This window comes from Amphiura filiformis, chromosome 20 (genome assembly GCF_039555335.1).
Source record: "Amphiura filiformis chromosome 20, Afil_fr2py, whole genome shotgun sequence".
Taxonomy (NCBI): Eukaryota; Metazoa; Echinodermata; class Ophiuroidea; order Amphilepidida; family Amphiuridae; genus Amphiura; species Amphiura filiformis.
In genome coordinates, this window is record NC_092647.1 from 53,761,019 (window position 1) to 53,779,319 (window position 18,301).

The 18,301-nt window shown below is 36.6% G+C and overlaps 1 protein-coding gene across 1 annotated transcript in view; it reads left to right on the forward strand.

Annotated features, from left to right (window-relative positions):
• LOC140142003 (atos homolog protein A-like) overlaps positions 1-18,301 on the forward strand; it is a 46,037-nt gene that overhangs the window by 10,241 nt on the left and 17,495 nt on the right. The window contains exon 2 of the mRNA XM_072163906.1: positions 7,188-7,390. Within this exon, the coding sequence (XP_072020007.1) occupies positions 7,188-7,390 (203 nt within the window). The remainder of the gene's footprint in view (positions 1-7,187; positions 7,391-18,301) is intronic.

Consider the following 18,301-nt stretch of genomic DNA (forward strand, 5'->3'; position numbering starts at 1 on the left):
TGTATTTTCTGGGACGAAAATTCTTAATTTTCGTCTCAGATATTTTTACATTATTTGCAATACACACACCCCTACTTGTAAATACCTCCAAACGAGGGCCTCATTCTGCATATGATTTAATCCTATCTAACCGAGGACTCACACAAACTGTTAACAAACTGTTGACCTCGCGCACACATCAGACCACTTACTATCCAACCGTGGCTCGTCCTGAACCCCCCTATAGGTAGACCCATTTTATATGTATTTTTACGTTATTTGCGATGCTGTGGTTATATCGGGCAGAGCGAGGATGTCCACGGTCGGCGGTGTGTCCTCGTTTGTGATGTGTGAATGTAGGTTCATCGTGTGGAGGTACCACAAATTTCTTGAAGTTGAGGAAGGAAAGAAGGTGAAAGGTGACTGCTGGTGTTTCCAGAGGCAATATACATGATGGCATGAAAATCCATGGCTAGAGATGGGCAGATAGATAGATCAATGCATTAAACAATTTGTGGTCATGGTCATCAATACATGAGTGTTATCTCTAAGGATTAAGGTCACTACACACAATACAGCTCAATAAATTTGATTAAAGCCCTACATCAATATCTGTGCCAATATGATTATGGTAATATTTGATACACTTATCTTGATTTGCATGTAACTGCATAAATCTTATAGACTCCACAGTAAGTCTTGATGAAAAGGTTATTGCGGACTTGTGGTACTGTCAGCTTTACTTTTTGTGAAACTGGCATTGCTCCCTTGTGTAGGCTAAAGAGGTGACATACTGCATTTAGCCCCATTTGCAGTTCTTTAGGGAATTGTCATATATTGAATTGTCACACACATGGGACCGAATTTGAACGTCTCCAGTATATTTTGGCAAGGGACTGAATTGAATTGCAAAGTGGCATTTTCATCAAGCTTGGCAAAATCCTATATAGTAAAATTATTACATGTAAAGTGCATAGGTTTATAGTCTCTAAGTTCTCAGAATTAAATTTAGCACATGTGTATGGAATGGTGAAACAGTTTTGGAAGTGCAACAATTCCAATGTTTTATGAAAAAATTGCGATGAACCAGACAACCAGTACATAAAAGTTCTTTTCATATCGCATGTAAACCAGGTATTGAGACTTGAGTGCAGCTTCTTCTTCATCCTATTAATTTAGTACCGTAATTACGGTAAAAGTGTAATTTAATTTTAAATGAGATGAATAGGCTATAGTAAATTCAGTGAAAATGTCAAACTTAACTATCAGAATTTGTTCCAGAGACCTTAGCATGTATAGCACAGGTAAATTAAATTCACACTCTCAATGGAATCAATTTCCTTATTGAGTTTCATTCTCATTTTATTTGGAAATCAATTTCCACAGAAAAAGGTTTATGTTTATGTGAGAGACTTGATGCAAGTCTAACTACCCTGGTACAAACAAAATGCCTCTCTTGGCTCACATGTCAATCCATGCATTGCATAGGCAGATATACATGATCATGCATAGTGTACATGCACCAGTTTGGTATAGATTGTGAACAAGCCCTGGGAGTGGGCGGGGCTGTGTAAAGCAGAATTGGTAGAGCACAGCTGATTTAGAGGTCATCACATTATCTACAGATATGAATGAACCTTCATATTTATAATTCCATAGGAGTATTAAACCTATTTTAATATCATCAAATATTGTGTTAGATAATATTTGCTTCCTCTTTGAAATATTTATGAAACTCTTTATCTTGGGAAAGAAATGAACAGCTGCTTTTGAATCGGTTGGAATTCCCATAACACACTAACATTGCCAAATGCATGAAATGTATTGCAAAGCCAACGGGCAGAGGGGTTAGCCTTTAAAAAGGATTTTTCTTTGGAGAAATAAAATTGACATACAGACCCTAGTTGGAATGCCCGGGTTGGAATGGTTTCAAGTTCATTGCCAAAACTTGAAATTGTTACACTTTTGACAGAATTCTGTAATAATCAGCTGGCAGTGATTAGAAGAATGATACATAATTTTTGAATAGTGCCAAAATTAGTGTGTAATATTAAGGGCCATGGACTGTACATGAACATATTTCATTGTGTCCACTTATACAGCTATGGGCGTGTACATTGTTAGAGTCAATCGGTATGCAACAGTGTGGGTTTGTTTACTTGATACCTGAAAGTTAGGCATACGTTTACCTTATTTGGGTAAACTAATTTTTGTAAATGAAAATTATGTATTACTATTACCTATCACTTTGAAGGGAATAAAGTAAAATTACACCACTGTCAAATAAAATTTGAATTCCTATTGTGAAGAATATTTTTTAACTTCATCATTTCAGAAAAAGTCTAGCTAAGAAACAGTTTGAGGGAAAAAAGGTACTAAACCAAGCTTGAAAAAATAATATATTACTCCCTATTTTTTCCAACCCCTGTCAGGTGATTTAATTCTTAACCAGCGTGACCTGGCAAATCTCAATCCCGATCCAGACTGAGACAAGTTCATTTGAATTATTCCGAGCAGTACATGTAGTCCTGTGCTATGGATATGTCTGCTGTGTACATGTAGCTATATTGCAGAGGGTAAATTATAAAATGTTGTGTGTGCGTGTGTGTTGTTGTCAGCAATATATTCTACAGCAAATGGCAAGGAAACACTAAAATAGATGACCTTTACCTGAGGAGTTGACAGGAATTATCACACACTTTTATAAGTTCAAGTACACAGAATCTAGAATTAGAATCAACAAGAGGACAAAATCTAAGATCACTTTACTTGCCACTAGTAAAAATGTTTGTATGGCATATGGATGGAAATGTGCCTTTCCATATGGAAATTGTGGGAAATCTGGGTTATCTTGTAAATGTCCAAGCAATGACATATTAGTCTGTTTTAAAAGGACTGTGCAATAAATATGTGTACACTGTACCCCGGGGTGATGAATCTCAAATAAAATTGTCTGTGAACAAGAAATTTTGCATATATATCATATTTTAACATTTTCCTGATTTTTTTCTTCACCTTTTCAGGGCGTAATATTGAAACAGTGCAAAAATAATTAAAGTCGCTTGCCCTGCCAAAAATGCTTGACATCTCCTTTTTTGGCCTGCCAAAATCTTTGTGAAAATAGCAGGTTTTGATCTAAAAATATAAATCTGGTAGTAGTGGTAGGTCTTCAAATTAAAAGACTGGTCAAACTATTCCTAAGCCTTTTGTGTAGCCTTGGTTTGGAATTTATATAAAACACAATGGAAAGGTATATATACAGGTGAATTCATCCTAATTAACTGGTCAAATTATTTTCCCAGGTCTGGCCAAAATAGTTGTATTATTTATATCAGTGAAGACAAGTGACCCCAATATTGTTCTTCAGGTTTGTTTGGGTTTGCAGGCTCATTGTTATGCAGGCTAGTTGATTGGTTGGTTTAGTCCTGCCAGTCCTGTTGCTGGGTCAGTACTATTTCATGCTATCTGCTTGACAAATTAGATTTGCAATACAAAATAAACCATCAAAGGTTGCTTATGGATGCATGATTGGAGATAATAAGCTGTCATGGGCTGCAATTGCTACAGAACCCGATCTGATAATATTAACACCAGCTTCCTACCAGCCAACATACAAAATAATGCAAAATTGAGTTATTGTCAACTCAGCACTCTTGGAGCACACGGTTTGGGTGTCAACATACATGTATGTGCTCCTGGAGCAAAAGGGTGAGGCATCAACACATAATGCTCCTTTTTAGGCATCAACCACAGATATTGGAACAAGTGCTTTTTGAGGCTGAACAATATGGCTAGGTTGAGTGTTCAGTATTGCAGCATAAAATACTAGTAATAGGAATAGCGTTTGCATAGGAAACAGGGGCCTTGAAAAAAAAAAAACAGCAAAGAAGTTATGGCATATTAACCCTAACCCAACTAGGACTCACTAAAGCTCACTATTAAAACCACTCTGCGTGCATGGATTCCACGGGACTTGATGACGCCTTAATCAGACCAAGTCATATATACCCAGGGAATCGCTGGCGGGCCAACATCACCTGTGTAGCTACATGCTGGGGATCTTCATGTGGCATGCGAGGGGTCCGAGGTTCAATCCCGGGGTGCCAAGTGACTTTCTTCTTCATCTTCTCTCCTTTTCGCTCCTTCTTTCCCTTCCGATAGCACAAAAACCACGGGTAGGGTTAGGGTTAAGCTATGCATGTTTTCCCTATATGCCTTCTTAACCCTAACCCTACTAGGACTCACTAAATCTCACTATTAAAACCACTCTGCGTGCATGGATTCCACGGGACTTGATGACGCAATCAGACCAAGTCATATATACCCAGGGAATCATTGGCCGGGCCAACGCCACCTGTGTAGCTACATGCTGGGGATCTTCTGGGGGGCATGCGAGGGGTCCGACGTTTGAATCATGGGGGTGCCACGTGACTTTCTTCTGCATCTTCTCTCCTTTTTTCATTCCTTCTTTCCCTTCCGATAGCACAAAAACCACGGGTAGGGTTAGGGTTAAATGAATTGCAAAACACATTTACACTTTGTATAGCTTATGCAGAATATCATGTCACAGTACCTTTCTTTTTTGTGCTCATTTACAAGTATAGTCAAGCTAATTCTGAAGCTAATTTAAAACAAGCAGAAGAATCAAAATAATTATGTATTAATTACCAATTAATCTCAAATGTAATTAAAACAGTACATGCAAAGTTCTTGGATATAAACCAATTGCTAAATATTTTATTTTAAAGTATGACAAGGTGATGAAAAGCAGAAATCTATTAATCAGAGTTGGTGTGTTCAGACGGTTATAGAATTCTTGAGTATTGGCATAGGCCTACTCGAGAATTGAGATGCCTGAAGTCAATCCTTGACTGTGTGTCCACTGCCCACACAAATTCATCAGACTGGGTACCTTGAGTTTTTAGTGAGGCATGATGACGTTAAATCTTTGGAATTACAGCTAAAAGCTTACTGTGATATATCTGATGGCATGCTAAATTGAAACATATTTTAATTAAACTAGTAGGCCCTATAAGGTCATGTAATAGGTTTTAATCGGCCCTGGAGAATCGCAAAATGGCTCTTTCACACAGCAAGAGCACTGAAGATCATTCACAGAAATTGCAAAATCCCCTAAATTTCTTGGGGATAAACTTAGGGGTTGAAATCCTCAAGACAATTCACAAGGCAGATTTCCACCCAAGCTTCTGCTTGAGAACTGTGTTGCTATAGAAGGAAAAAGTTGTCCGTGTGGACGTGCCTAGCACAGGGGCCCATATCCCTTTCTATGGGATCTGGATCACATGATTGGTAAAAAAGTAATTCAATTACCAAACTTGGCATTACATTTTAGAGATTCAATGATGCAGCACTAAATTGTACTCTTAATTTGTTAAATGATAATGAAAAATGAGGAAAAATGAAAAAGTTGAGACCTTAAACTCCAATTTTGAAATGTTGACATGAAAGGAAAGGAACATACCTCGCATTGTAAATGTAGGTAGGAATCCACAGCTGCAAGGATATAATTCTTGACTGGAGCATAGATAATTTTTTGTGTTTTCTCTGTCTTTTTAAAGTTGATATTGACAAGAGGTTTCCCGTTTTCATTTTGTACTAATACTGAAAAGAGAAATGGCTGTAGTTGTAGAGTGCATACATACAATACATGCTGCAATATATTCAAACAAAACACCATTTCTCTCCCCAAAAGCCTATAAAATAAATAATATGCATGGATTGCATATCATGGTGTTGTAATAAATTGATTGTTGAAGTCCTTGTCAACTTGTCTGGACTTCCTTTCTGTGTTTATAAACAGCTTGTCCAGGGTAGTCTTTAAATCCTTACAGTAAAGGTCAAGTTAGCATACACTGATTGCAGCTAGGGTAGATGTAGGATTGCAGGCTGGATGTACATCTGCAGTGTAGAGGGCATCAGGCGGTTTAGTGAATGTACAAACTTGTACCTGTACATTGCATACATTGTGTGATGGATACCTGCTGCCAGCTGACGATACATTTTGTACAATGTACATGTATGTATGTATATTGAATTTGAGGTACCGTACCATACTTCATGTACATGTACCATACATGTATTTGTATACATGTTCAGCAGTTCATGCCCATAATCCCTTGGGATTCGATGTAACTTGGTGGTTGTCCTTTCAAATATGGCTTGAACAAGTTGCTTTATCAAGATTCGTACATGTATGAATTCTGCCGAAAAAGTCAAGCAGCAAATATTTATTGGTTTTCTTCTCTTTTTAATAAATAATAACATAAAGAAGTAAAGAAGTAAATAAAAATTCAATGGGAATTAAAATATTAAAATTCATTTTGTACTTGAAAAAGGAAACTTCTTACAAGAGATTCCATGTGATTTCTTACATGTGTTACTGGTATGCAATGCTACTACCAGATGTTTGTCTCACTGCCTAATGCAAGGAAAGATTCTTTACTAGAAAGTGAAACGGAGTCGGATGTCAACCATGACTTTCTACATAATTAATGTGCAATGTGAATAGACAATGCACCCGTGATATCAGGGAGCATGGAGGGGGAATTCTTCTCAATTTTGAGCTTTACCTTAGTTAAATTTAGTTAAATTGGACAAATTTCCACTTTTTAGGTCAAGTACGGTATATCAAGTTTTAGGCAAATTTTCTCCTCCAGCATGGGAAAAGTGCAAAGTTGAATGTATCTGAGATATGGACAGCTATGGCATCCCTTTAAGAATAGAAAGCAAATAAAAACCTCTCATTGATTTGGCTATATCTGAAAATAGATTTTGTACAAACATGCAATTTATTTTGCTTGATTGCTTCCTTCATCCCATGATGAACATTGTGATGTTTGAAAGATTTAGCCGAGTTATGAAGTAGGACCTGTTTTCTCAGCTTATAGCTTGCTTACTTGCTATGGCATGGATATTTCTATGAACTTCATCAGAGGGTGTTTATTTGAGGGTTCTTATCATCACAAAAACCATACAGGACATTTATTTTATGTAAATGTTGTGTTGTCTTTTTGTTTACTTGTTTGTATTATTGTGTGATATTTTCGAATTCTTTATTTCTGTTGCGGGTAATACATTTTATCTATAGGCCTGCTGTCTGTAATAACACTTTAAACCTTGATTCGTGACCATGTATTTATTCCATCTTTCTTTCTCTTTTTTTCTCTCAATATTTTTTTCTTCTTCAGCTTCCTACCAGTGCCCTCCAATGGAGATGGAGGAGGCATCAGAGATGGTAGAAATTGATGCTAAGCAGCTCTTTGTAGATATGGGCATGCTCATCCTGGAGGGACGAACACCAGAGCAGTCAATGAAAGGGCGTAGTGAAGGGGAACATTGCCCACCGCTAATGGGTAGACCCACTCATTTCTGTGTACCCAGTGCAGCTAAGGTTTGTATAGATGCAAGATCAATTTATAAGAAGATTCTGATTTGCTTAATTGCAACTTTCAAAGACTACTCCCGATTGAAGGGGGATGAGTCGCAAACCGTGATGCCCCTCAAAATGCAAGCCAAGCGAGTGTGCATGTTCCAAGAATGTGTGGTTCTCAGTAGTTTATCTCCCTATGGGTAATATAGGTACACGGTCTGTAGCACCCACTATGGTTTCTAAGAGTGTCTGGTTCCCAGTAGTTTATCTCCCTATGGGTAATATAGGTACACAGACTGTAGCACAGACTACCTTATGACATACCCTAATTACTTCTTTTGAATCGCTCAGCTTTGATTTGCCAAGTTTCAGGGGAATTGCTTTTCCCATTAAAGCTGCTGAAATTAATGACTTTAAATCAGCAATCCATGATGATCTGATATAAAGGATTGCAATATATTTTCCCAAGAAAGCTATCTGTTGAAGACCATCATTGGACAACCATACCCAGTTGCAAATCAATCACTTTTAAAAGTTCCGTCTTCAGAAAACATAATATATTTTGAGTCGGGTCCTTGTAGAGAAAATGTCAACGTTTGGAAATTGTCTTCTTACGTCATCCATTCTAGAAATACAGTATCAAAATGATCATTTTATTTTTCAACAAAATCAGTTTATCCAGAATGCCTTGAAATTCCAGTGTAGAAAACAATAATAAAATTCTGTGTGCGATTGGTGCAGCTCCCACAGGGAGTACGTAGCAGTTGATTTCTGATGGCTTCTGATGTGTTAATTTGTTTCCTCCAGTTAATATAATTTCTTATAGTACGTGCAGAACATGTCTAGCCTATTGCAATCAATATCTTGAATACTACAAGCATACCCACTGTACATGTTTAGTTGCAACTTGAATTAGCTTCTGATGCACATTTTAGTGAGTTTCTTCACAGAGATCAAACTCCTCAAAATTGCAGTAACCGTGGTAACATAATGGTCATGACCAACAATTAGGCAAATTCATGGATTTGTGCTGTGGTCACATCTGTTACATGATGCTTAAATTAGCTCATGATTTAAATAGCAAGTGTCTTATACATTAGGCATTAAGCTCTATTCTAAAGCAAATACATACTATATGAATCACATGTATGTGGCAAGGAAGTATCAGACTATCAGTGTAGGAGTTTACACATTTGGTGGGTCAAATAGAGTTCCATTGTCACTGTAGTGTTACCACAGCCATTGTCTGACATATTTGGTGAACTTGGTAAATGATAAAAAAGTGCAGAACACAGCTGGTCAAATTACCTTACAAAATAAATGGTTTAGAATTTTAAATTAAATATTGAGATCCAACTTTCCAACTAGGAACACATAAAATTTTTTTCACCTTTTGAATAGACAGCATTTATGCAGTGCCTTCAAGTGCAAACTGCCTGTACACCCCAACTGTTGTCATTGTATACAACACTTTCAAATTTTAAACCATGGACATCCGCACTTCATGTATGCATCTACAAGTATACAGAGATTTCTTGTGTGGGTGTCCTCATTTGGTGGTGTTTACAAAAGCACACACACCCACATATTTGCTGCAAATAGTGACTCTGTGCTGTGACTTCTGCACCTAACCGGGGATGTTGACTTGTTTACAATCTGTTAAAATACAACCTATTGAGGTGGTATTGGAGGCATTATGGAAGTGCTCTAAGCATGTTTTAAACAGATTAATTGAGTAGACCAAAGCACAACTATCAATATGCCTTTTGTTTGAAGCAAATCGGACATACGGTTTTCAAAATATATCAATTTATATTTTCTTTGTATCTTATTGTTTTTATCAATAATCAATAAAGTTAATGAGCTAAAATGACTGGAGAAGCTCATTAACATATCATTTTTGCCAATATTTTGCTAAAATTCAATGCATAAATTACATATTAATGAGCCTTTACAGTCATTTTAGCTCATTAACTACATTGATTATTGATAAAAACAATAAGATACAAAGAAAATATCAATTGAAATATTTTGAAAACCGTATGTCCGATTTGCTTCAAACAAAAGGCATATTGGTCAGTGTACTTCGCCCTACTCTATTAACCTGTTTAAAAACATGCTCAGATCATTTTCTAGTTTCCAGAAAATGCCTCCAATACCACCTTAACCAGGGACTGGTTTTATATGCATATTTAAATAGAGGATGGGCTGTAAAATGCATAATTTAGACTGTTTGCAGTAAATTGCACAACATGGACGGTCCCCTGTTGCAGTATAATATCCACAGTTGGAATGTAAAGTTCCATATATTAAGGTCCGCCTTTGCCAGTAAACACCAACGCACACCCACCTCCACTACACACACAAAGAGGCACATCTGTCACTATACAACTGTGACTGGTCAGGTGAACTTTGGTTGTTTTGGTCTTAAATCTTGACCTTGGCTGTGAAAATGCCAATGGGGAAATCCAGTGGTTGGATGCTTCTCTCCTGTGTACCTCTGTGGTTTGTTGGTATGGCAACAAGTGCCCTCTGATTCAATTGTTGCTGACTTCATAGTGACTGGTTAGTTGATATAATAGAGCTAACTGATTATCATACAAAACAGCTTTTAAAATATGAAATGCCTTTGTCATTGCTAATGCTTTAACTATGACTAGACAAGCATCCCACAATATTTCACTTGTCGTATTTTAGGAGATAATCAGCCTGATGAATATAAACCTCAATTGCAAAGCGCGCTCCTTAAATACCAGATGTGCGTCATTGTCAATTGCATTATACTTTATAGCAGCGATGAAAATGAGGACGGTAGGTAAGTTTGGCGTGTTATGCCATGCCATGGCAAGAAAATCTGGTATGACGTGTTTGCACAGATCCTGGGTGTTTGTCAGCAAACGCACCCCCATACAAATACTCCCCTACACACCTACAGTACAGATGCAAATTGAGTCTCTAAGAGGGATTACTAAACACAGCCAAATTTAAAGGTCTCCAGTAGTCCCATCCCCATTTATTCAGAGTCTGATGAGTTTATGGCAAAATCATTTTTATGCCTCCACCGCGAGGCATACTGTTTTTGCAATGTCCGTCCTTCCGTGCTTCCATGAAACTTGGTCGGTACAGTCAACATTTAGAGCCAAATTTTTGGAAGATCATTTTGGGGTCATCTGGGGTCACCCAGGGGTCACCTGAGGTCAAATTAGTAAAACTGTCGTATGGGCATGAAACTTGGAGGGTACAGTCAACATTCAGAGCCTAATTTTTTGAAGGTCATTTTGAGGTCATCCAGGGTCACCCAGGGGTCATCTGAGGTCAAATTAGTAAAAACTGTTGTATGGGCATGACATTTGGTGGGTACAGTCAATATTCGGAGCCAAATTTTTGGAAGGTCATTTCGGGGTCATCTGAGGTCATCCGGGGTCATCTGAGGTCAAATTAGTCAAAACTGTCGTATGGGCATGAAACTTGGTGGGTACAGTCAACATTTAGAAATAATTTTTGGAAGGTCATTTTGGGGTCACCAGGGGTCATCTGAGGTCAAATTAGTAAAAATTATCGTATGGGCATGAAACTTGGTGGGTACAGTTAACATTTAGAGCCAAATTTTTGGACGGTCATTTTGGGGTCATCTGAGGTCAAATTAGTATAATTACTATATGGGCATGAAACTTGGTGGGTACAGTCAACATTAGAGCCAAATTTTTGGGCGGTCATTTTGGGGTCACCCAGGAGTCTTTGAAAGGTTGTTTTGGGGTCATCCAGGTGTCATCTTAGGTCAAATTCAGTCTCCTCTTTTAGGCTTGAAGCTTTGTATCAACTTGTGAATTCCACATCACTTCCTTTGGTGGAGGCATCACGGTCGACGCTGTGCGTCGAAAACCGCAATATCCGAGAACCGCGGTCCATCTAGTTATAATAATTTGCTATACACTTTCCTTCAAAGGTTGATACCAAATTTGATATCAAAAATGTAACCATTGTGAGCAGAGGAACCTTTGTTTGGAAAGTCATGCAATTTTTAAAATGACATAGGGAATTGTATCACATAGCGGAACTAGCGTGAGTGCCAAGAATTATGTCGCCTGAATAGGCCGGCAGGTTAAAGGTTTACCCATGCATGCCAAAATGCAAATCAAATACCCCGCTCTTTCAATTGTGCGCAGGCAAGTGTACAATGATTCCTGTAAGGGTTGCTTCAGGCCACATAATAAGCTGATACCGTGCATTGACTTTTGCGTGGTCAATGCGTAATTTGTCATTTTTGAAATTGCACGAATTTCCAAACAACGGCTCCTATGCTCACTATGATTAAACTTTTGATATCAAAGTTGGTATCAACCTTCGAAGGAAAGTGTATACATAGAAAATTATTATACAAATTATCTTGCCATAAACTCATCAGACTCTGATTAAATGGGGACTGGAGACTTTTTAATTTGGCTGTGTTTATTTATTTTCTCTGCAGTGTTTTGACAATAGCAATTGATGATCAGAGTGATTAATTTTGATATTGATGCAATCATAACAATACAAAAATGATTTTAAAAGATGTTCATTGTTCTGGATTTAATAAATCAGCAAAATTGAAATAAGCTTGCTCATTCTTGAACCAAATGCTCAATTTCATTGAAGGGTTAAAATTCAGGGCTTCCTGTTCTGACAATCGGGTTTGCTGAGTGCATAGTCTGCCAAAACGGAATAGGTGAAAATATTTATGTATAGGGCAGGATGCGACAAATCGCCTGTCCGATAGCCCGGGGCAATCACATTTTTTGTCGGGCAATTAAAACTCTGAAGAGCTGTGCCCAATCGGGCAAGTCTAAATTTAAACCAATTAAAGCTTGATGATTTAAAATGGAGTATTTCTGTCCAACTTGGCGTGTTCACAGAAGTAAAAAAACGTCAAAACAAAGTAGAAAACTTCTTGAAATGGAACTCAAATTTCGCTAGGCACTCGTATCCCACACCAGACATATACATGTATATGCTAATGAACATCATGCCGTTACGTGACGTATTGGAAGTTTGGCCAATTATAGAACCTGTTTCGTGCAAATATCATGACGTCAGCTGGCCATGCAGGGGTCGAAATAAGCGATAGCCCGATAGCCATGGCTATTAGGTTTTCTGTCGGGCTATTGGGTTTTATCTCCATGTAGCCCGTCGGGCTACAGGGGTTTTCATGCGCGCAGAAAAATGAAAACATGTGAAAGAAAAATAAAAGCTTCGATCTCCAATATTTACGGGCTGTCCAGAAATTATGTAACATAAAATGCAATGTAACGACATTTGTTGAAGTGGCGTCACCGTAGCATTGTAACATAATTTAAAAATAGAAATAAAATACACTCCACCGGCATAATTACACAGATTGCGATATTGTCTAGAACCACTGCTGCTAAGTTATTGCAGTGCTGAATGATGACACATTACATGAGTTGGAAAATTTTCTAATTCTAGGGATCGGAAAGAAATGCTTTGTGGGTGGTGTGTGGAGATATGCCATCGGTGAAATACGACACAATGATCGGCCGTAGAAGAAAAAAAATGACAAAAGTTGCCCTTGAATTATGTTTTATAGTCATCATACTCCAGTAATTCAATAAATATCATGATATTTGGCCTAAACTTGAACTCATTTGCAATGAAATGTCATTTTTATTGAGAAATGCATGGGTTCCATGTGGTGCCAATGGTGTTGAATTCTGCACTTTGCAAGTTCACTGCATTTTGTGGAATTCGCGAACTTTTATGGCATAAAGCAACACTTTTATAGTAAGTAAACTGCTTGGGAAGTTTCTTAAAAGCGAGATAGTTGGTTTATACAGGCGAGAATATAGTGGCGTGAAAAGCGAGATCACATTTTTTGCCGGGCTAACTATTCATACCATGAATCTATACCGGTAACACATCATTGTAACCAAAATCACAAAATCTGATACCAATTAATTAAAACGGTAATACTTGACAGATTCTAGATTAAGAACCCTTCATTTTAGGATTTGAGCGCATATTTTTAACACTTTCAGGGGTTCTGAGAACCCCTGGTTTTAAAACCTAGTGCTACCCCTGATTATGGGGGGGAAGGGTTACTCACTAATAACTGAATATTTGAACAAACGATTGGTTTGAATTGCATAAAAACAATGTCTTTTTTCAGGGCTATTGAATTTCCTTCAGGGCTATCAGAAAAAATGGCTAGATAGCCCGGATGGCTATCAGGAAATGGTCCCTTATTTCTACCCCTGGCCATGTATTTGCATATGATTGAGATTGAGATGTACTAGTGTTTGGCGAAATACGTAAATCGCCGTGACTTTACTGACAAAATTTCACATAAAATACACATTATTTTCCACATCATCACATGTAAGAAACAAACAGTGAAATAATTGAATGAAATGTTCATTTTTTATGCATTTCATGAATACTTATTTATCAACTTAACTGAGAAAAGTATTGGATTTCCGTAAGAATGAAACTGCCAAATTCGGCACACTTACGGTACTATGCACTGCACTGCATGATGAGTACGGTATGTGACTTTGTCAACAATTGTTGCCGGGAATATGGGTTAATTTCGGGCAACCAATTTTTGGATATTGCCTGCCCGATCGGGCAAGCTAAAAAATAAAATTTGTCGCGGCCTGGTATAGGGCCTAGATATTGAGGTTCCATTGCACAATATGCAATACAGCTGTGTATTTCATAGATGTTTAAAAATATGAGCCAATCACCCATAATTATAAAAATATGAAATATTTGATAAATAAATCCAGGAATCATATTTCTATTAAATATTTTGATTTCATGTGATAAGATGCAAGATTGCTGAAATTGCTAGAAATAATATGAATTGATTTCTATATTACCATGGAAACCCATCTTTATTTTGATTTTAACATATGGCGTTATTAATAGACAAAACACTTATATTTTGAACAAATTATAATAATGTGTTGTATTTTTGATCAGCAACTGGCAGCAAAAATTGTAAACCTTCAATGCTATATGAAGCTCTTATGAGTATAGGTGAGCTATTGTGTTATTTTCAAAGTGGGTCAAGAACTCAAGATTATATTTATAATACTAATTGCAGTACAGTACGCGTTTGAATGCTGGTGTATGGTACATGCGCACTCCACAATGGTTACACACGTACATATGCATTCGCTATCAATTCAACCAGTACAGCTTTAATTGGTAGTGTACAAAATAAAGACATTGCATTTTTGTGATCAGTTTTTTTTTTGTTTCTCAGGGTTTTTTGCCCCATTGCAGTCATGGGAAAAAATCAATTTATCTTAAATTGAGGACTGATCAAGGTCAAAGGACCGACTCAAAATTTATGCTTTCTGAAGACAAACTTTTGAAAGTGATTGGTATACAACTGGGTATGTTTGTCCATCCCTGGTTTGTCTTCATGAAACAGTTGTTCTCTTCAACTTTTTAAAGAGATTAACATTATTACATTTTTAAAAGACAACGCAATTAAGAATATGGATTATGCTCATTAAAATGTTCATCAAATAATTAGAGCTGTTACAGCAGTAAAGGATTAATTTGTCAATCATACATCTGTTTGAAAAATATAAGAGCATTTATACATAAATATAAACCTTTTATTATCCTATTATTTGCTTAGTATCAATAATTATGATCAGTTATTTAATAACAGGTCACAGGAACGCCTAACTGTTATCATGCCCACAAATCAGATGATTCAAATGTCAATATTCATAAAGTACTCCCACTTCATAATTATAAACATAAATGCATGTCTGCTTGGTGTGAATGCTGTTCAAAAACAAAATCTCACAAATGGGTCAAACTAGGGTGGGTGCTAGTTTGTATGATTGCTGTACGTCCACTGTTTACCAGTAGGTGTGCCCCCCTTGCTGAAGCTCAGACAATTAAACTCAGTCAAAATAAGCTTGAGATGCTTGGAGCTTTAGGGGACTATCATTTTCTTCGGAAGGATGTCCCAAATTTCCCAAAAGTCGGCGTCAATAAAATTGCGACCCCCACCTATTTCGGCAACAAAAATGTTATGACCCCCCCCCCCACCACCGATACACCTTACCCCGTAAACAGGCTAAAATTATATTGAAATCAATTTTTTTTAAATAAAATAAACACACTATCTGTGGTCATCTTGTGACTCCCTACATTTTGGTCATCAAAAATTTTATAACCCCCTATTTGTCTTTCCAAAAATTTATGACTCCCCCCCCTATATTTGGGACCCCCTGAAGAAAATGATAGCCCCCCCTTATACAAGCACTGCAAAATAAATGCACTCAACATCATTGAGACATACATACTTTTTGGGATCATACAGTTGTTAGGAACACAATGAAATGTGAATCAGAGATGTAACTTTTCAGGACTGAATTTCTGATTTCAGGAAATTTTAAAGAAAGTTGACCAATTTCAGGAAAGTTTTGCTTTATCCTTCGTACACATTACAAAATTAGCTTAGTCGAACGAAGTATTCCTTCGTCAAAACAACCTTTTTAGCTTCGTTGAACAAAGCAATTTTAATCTTCGTCGAAGGAAGAAAAGTGCGTACACATTAGGAAAAACGAACAGGGTCTAAGTTACATCTGTGGTGAATGCAAATTGCCACTTAAATGGGGTTTTTTTTGTATGTGTTTGTTTTTATTGAAGTATTGAAGGTCAAATATCAAGTACACCAAGACTTCATTCCTCAAGCTTTGATTCTTTGAAAGTAAACATTTTGACCGAACAATAATTTTCATACTATTCACGCTCAGAGCCGTTACTGCGAAAATAAAATTAATTAATTTCCAATATGTATAGTCTATAAAAAAATTCCTCAAAATCACAAATTTAAAAACAAGCTAAATAGCTCAAAATCAACAAAGCACAAACAAATACACACTCAAATATTACAACTTTACAGTAGTGTATGTTTCAAGTTAGAAAATATGATTCAGCATAAATGTTTAATGTCATTAAAACATTGAGTGGATTGAAGTTTGGCTGCATAGCAACGAATGACATAATGCTGAGCTATAAAGGAACTCTCTTACAATCTGATATAATTTGTCAGTTTATGTCATGGTTTTTGTGGCTGTTTTATCAAAACCTTGTACAGGGTATCTCAGAAAACACTGTCCTGTCGGAATTGGTTTTTTTTAAGTATTTCAATTCCTGAACCAAACAAGGTTGAATAATTTATGCAATAAACAAGACAACTTTCATTATCCTCTTTTTGAAAATTTACTGCGTCGTACTTGAAATATATGACTTAAAATACAATGACAGCTTATTTTGAATCATATCCATGGATCCATTCAATACAGCAGTCAATGAGCTCTAGGAGACTTGTGTAAGGGGTATGCATGAATGGTTCAGTGCACATTAGTTATGACTTGATGCCATGGAGTAGATAAAAAATGAGGTATGATTTTTCTAATGGTTAACTCCAGAACAGAGGGGTCAGTTCAAAATACATAAAATGAAGAGCTTTGTTGCAAAATCCCCTTATCCACTTGAGCAATTTTGAGAAAACAATTTTGAGAAAATCATCAAAAAAAAGTACTGATGAGTGATATATGGGGGTTTGCAACAAAAGCAGTTTTTGGCGGGGGATGCTTGGGTCGGATTAGCATCCCGCCAAAAACTGCCCCCCTTATATATCAGTGATTTTTTTGATGTGTTCTCAAAAATTGCGCAAGTGGGTGTAAGGGGTTTTTCAACAAAGCTCTTCAAATAGTTGCTTTATCACATAATATAATAACTTGCACTGTTCCATTCTGTTTCATTGTGGCATTAAAATACTCAAAAATTAAATTTTTGGTGTTACAGTTCTTACAAAGACCCCTGTGTGTGATTTTAACTACCTTAAGAAAAAACTACCTCAACTTCCCTCCTTTTTAACATGATTAAAGGCATCCGTACATCTGCTTATTTTTTAATGTTAATGATCTCAAGAGATTTTGATTACAACTTCTATGGTACAATCGAAACCCTGTTTATGTAACTGTAAATCATTAGAATAAGAAGACTGATGAGGTCATTTTTTAAGGTAATCACATACAATGTTTTGATAGAACAGTGATGTTTTCTCATTTTCATGTCTTCATCAGAAACAAAGTGAACAATGAAAGCTATGTGCCATATCTAATTGCAAGTTTTAATTGTACAGTACACCCATCTCACTCCCATCAGTACAGTTCAGCTGTGTGTGCAATAATGCATTGTTATTTAAAATCAATTCATTGTTATTTTTTCTTATTTATTTATTTATTAGTTCGAAAACATACAACGTCAGAGTGAAGCCATGGTTGACAACACATGTAGTTAAAAACACATGCATGTGGAGTCGTGGGTGTCGGGAAAACAAAAACAAGAACCTAGAATGACAAAGCACAAACTTTTTACTAAAATTTGACATTGTTTTATTAAATAATTTACATAAAAGTAGGTGTTTTCACAGTTTACATTAGATCCCTGAAGTATCATCTTCATCATTCTCATTCCACAGAGGCAAAGTTCTTCAACCATAATAAACCTACATACTTAAAATTGACTTTGTTTAGTTACAATTCTCAAATATTCCTCCAAATGTTCAGGTCCTAGCATTTACCACAGTGATTAATACATATTCTTGAACTGACTCCTAAGAGTTGAGACTAAAATATGTGGTCCTGGTGAGTGTTAAGGAAACTGACTCAAAGCAGACCTGTGAGAACACTTGTGAAATGAGTGGATCTTTGACAAATGCAATTGTCTGACAGATATATCATTTATAGGCCCGATGCACAAAATTGTCAGTTTACTTATATACAGAAGCTGAATGTTCCATTTAGAAAATGTCATATTACTACATGTATATTCAACCTAATTAGTGCACCTCCCCTAATTAGCGCCCTTGTAAACTTGCATAGATCCAGTGGCGTA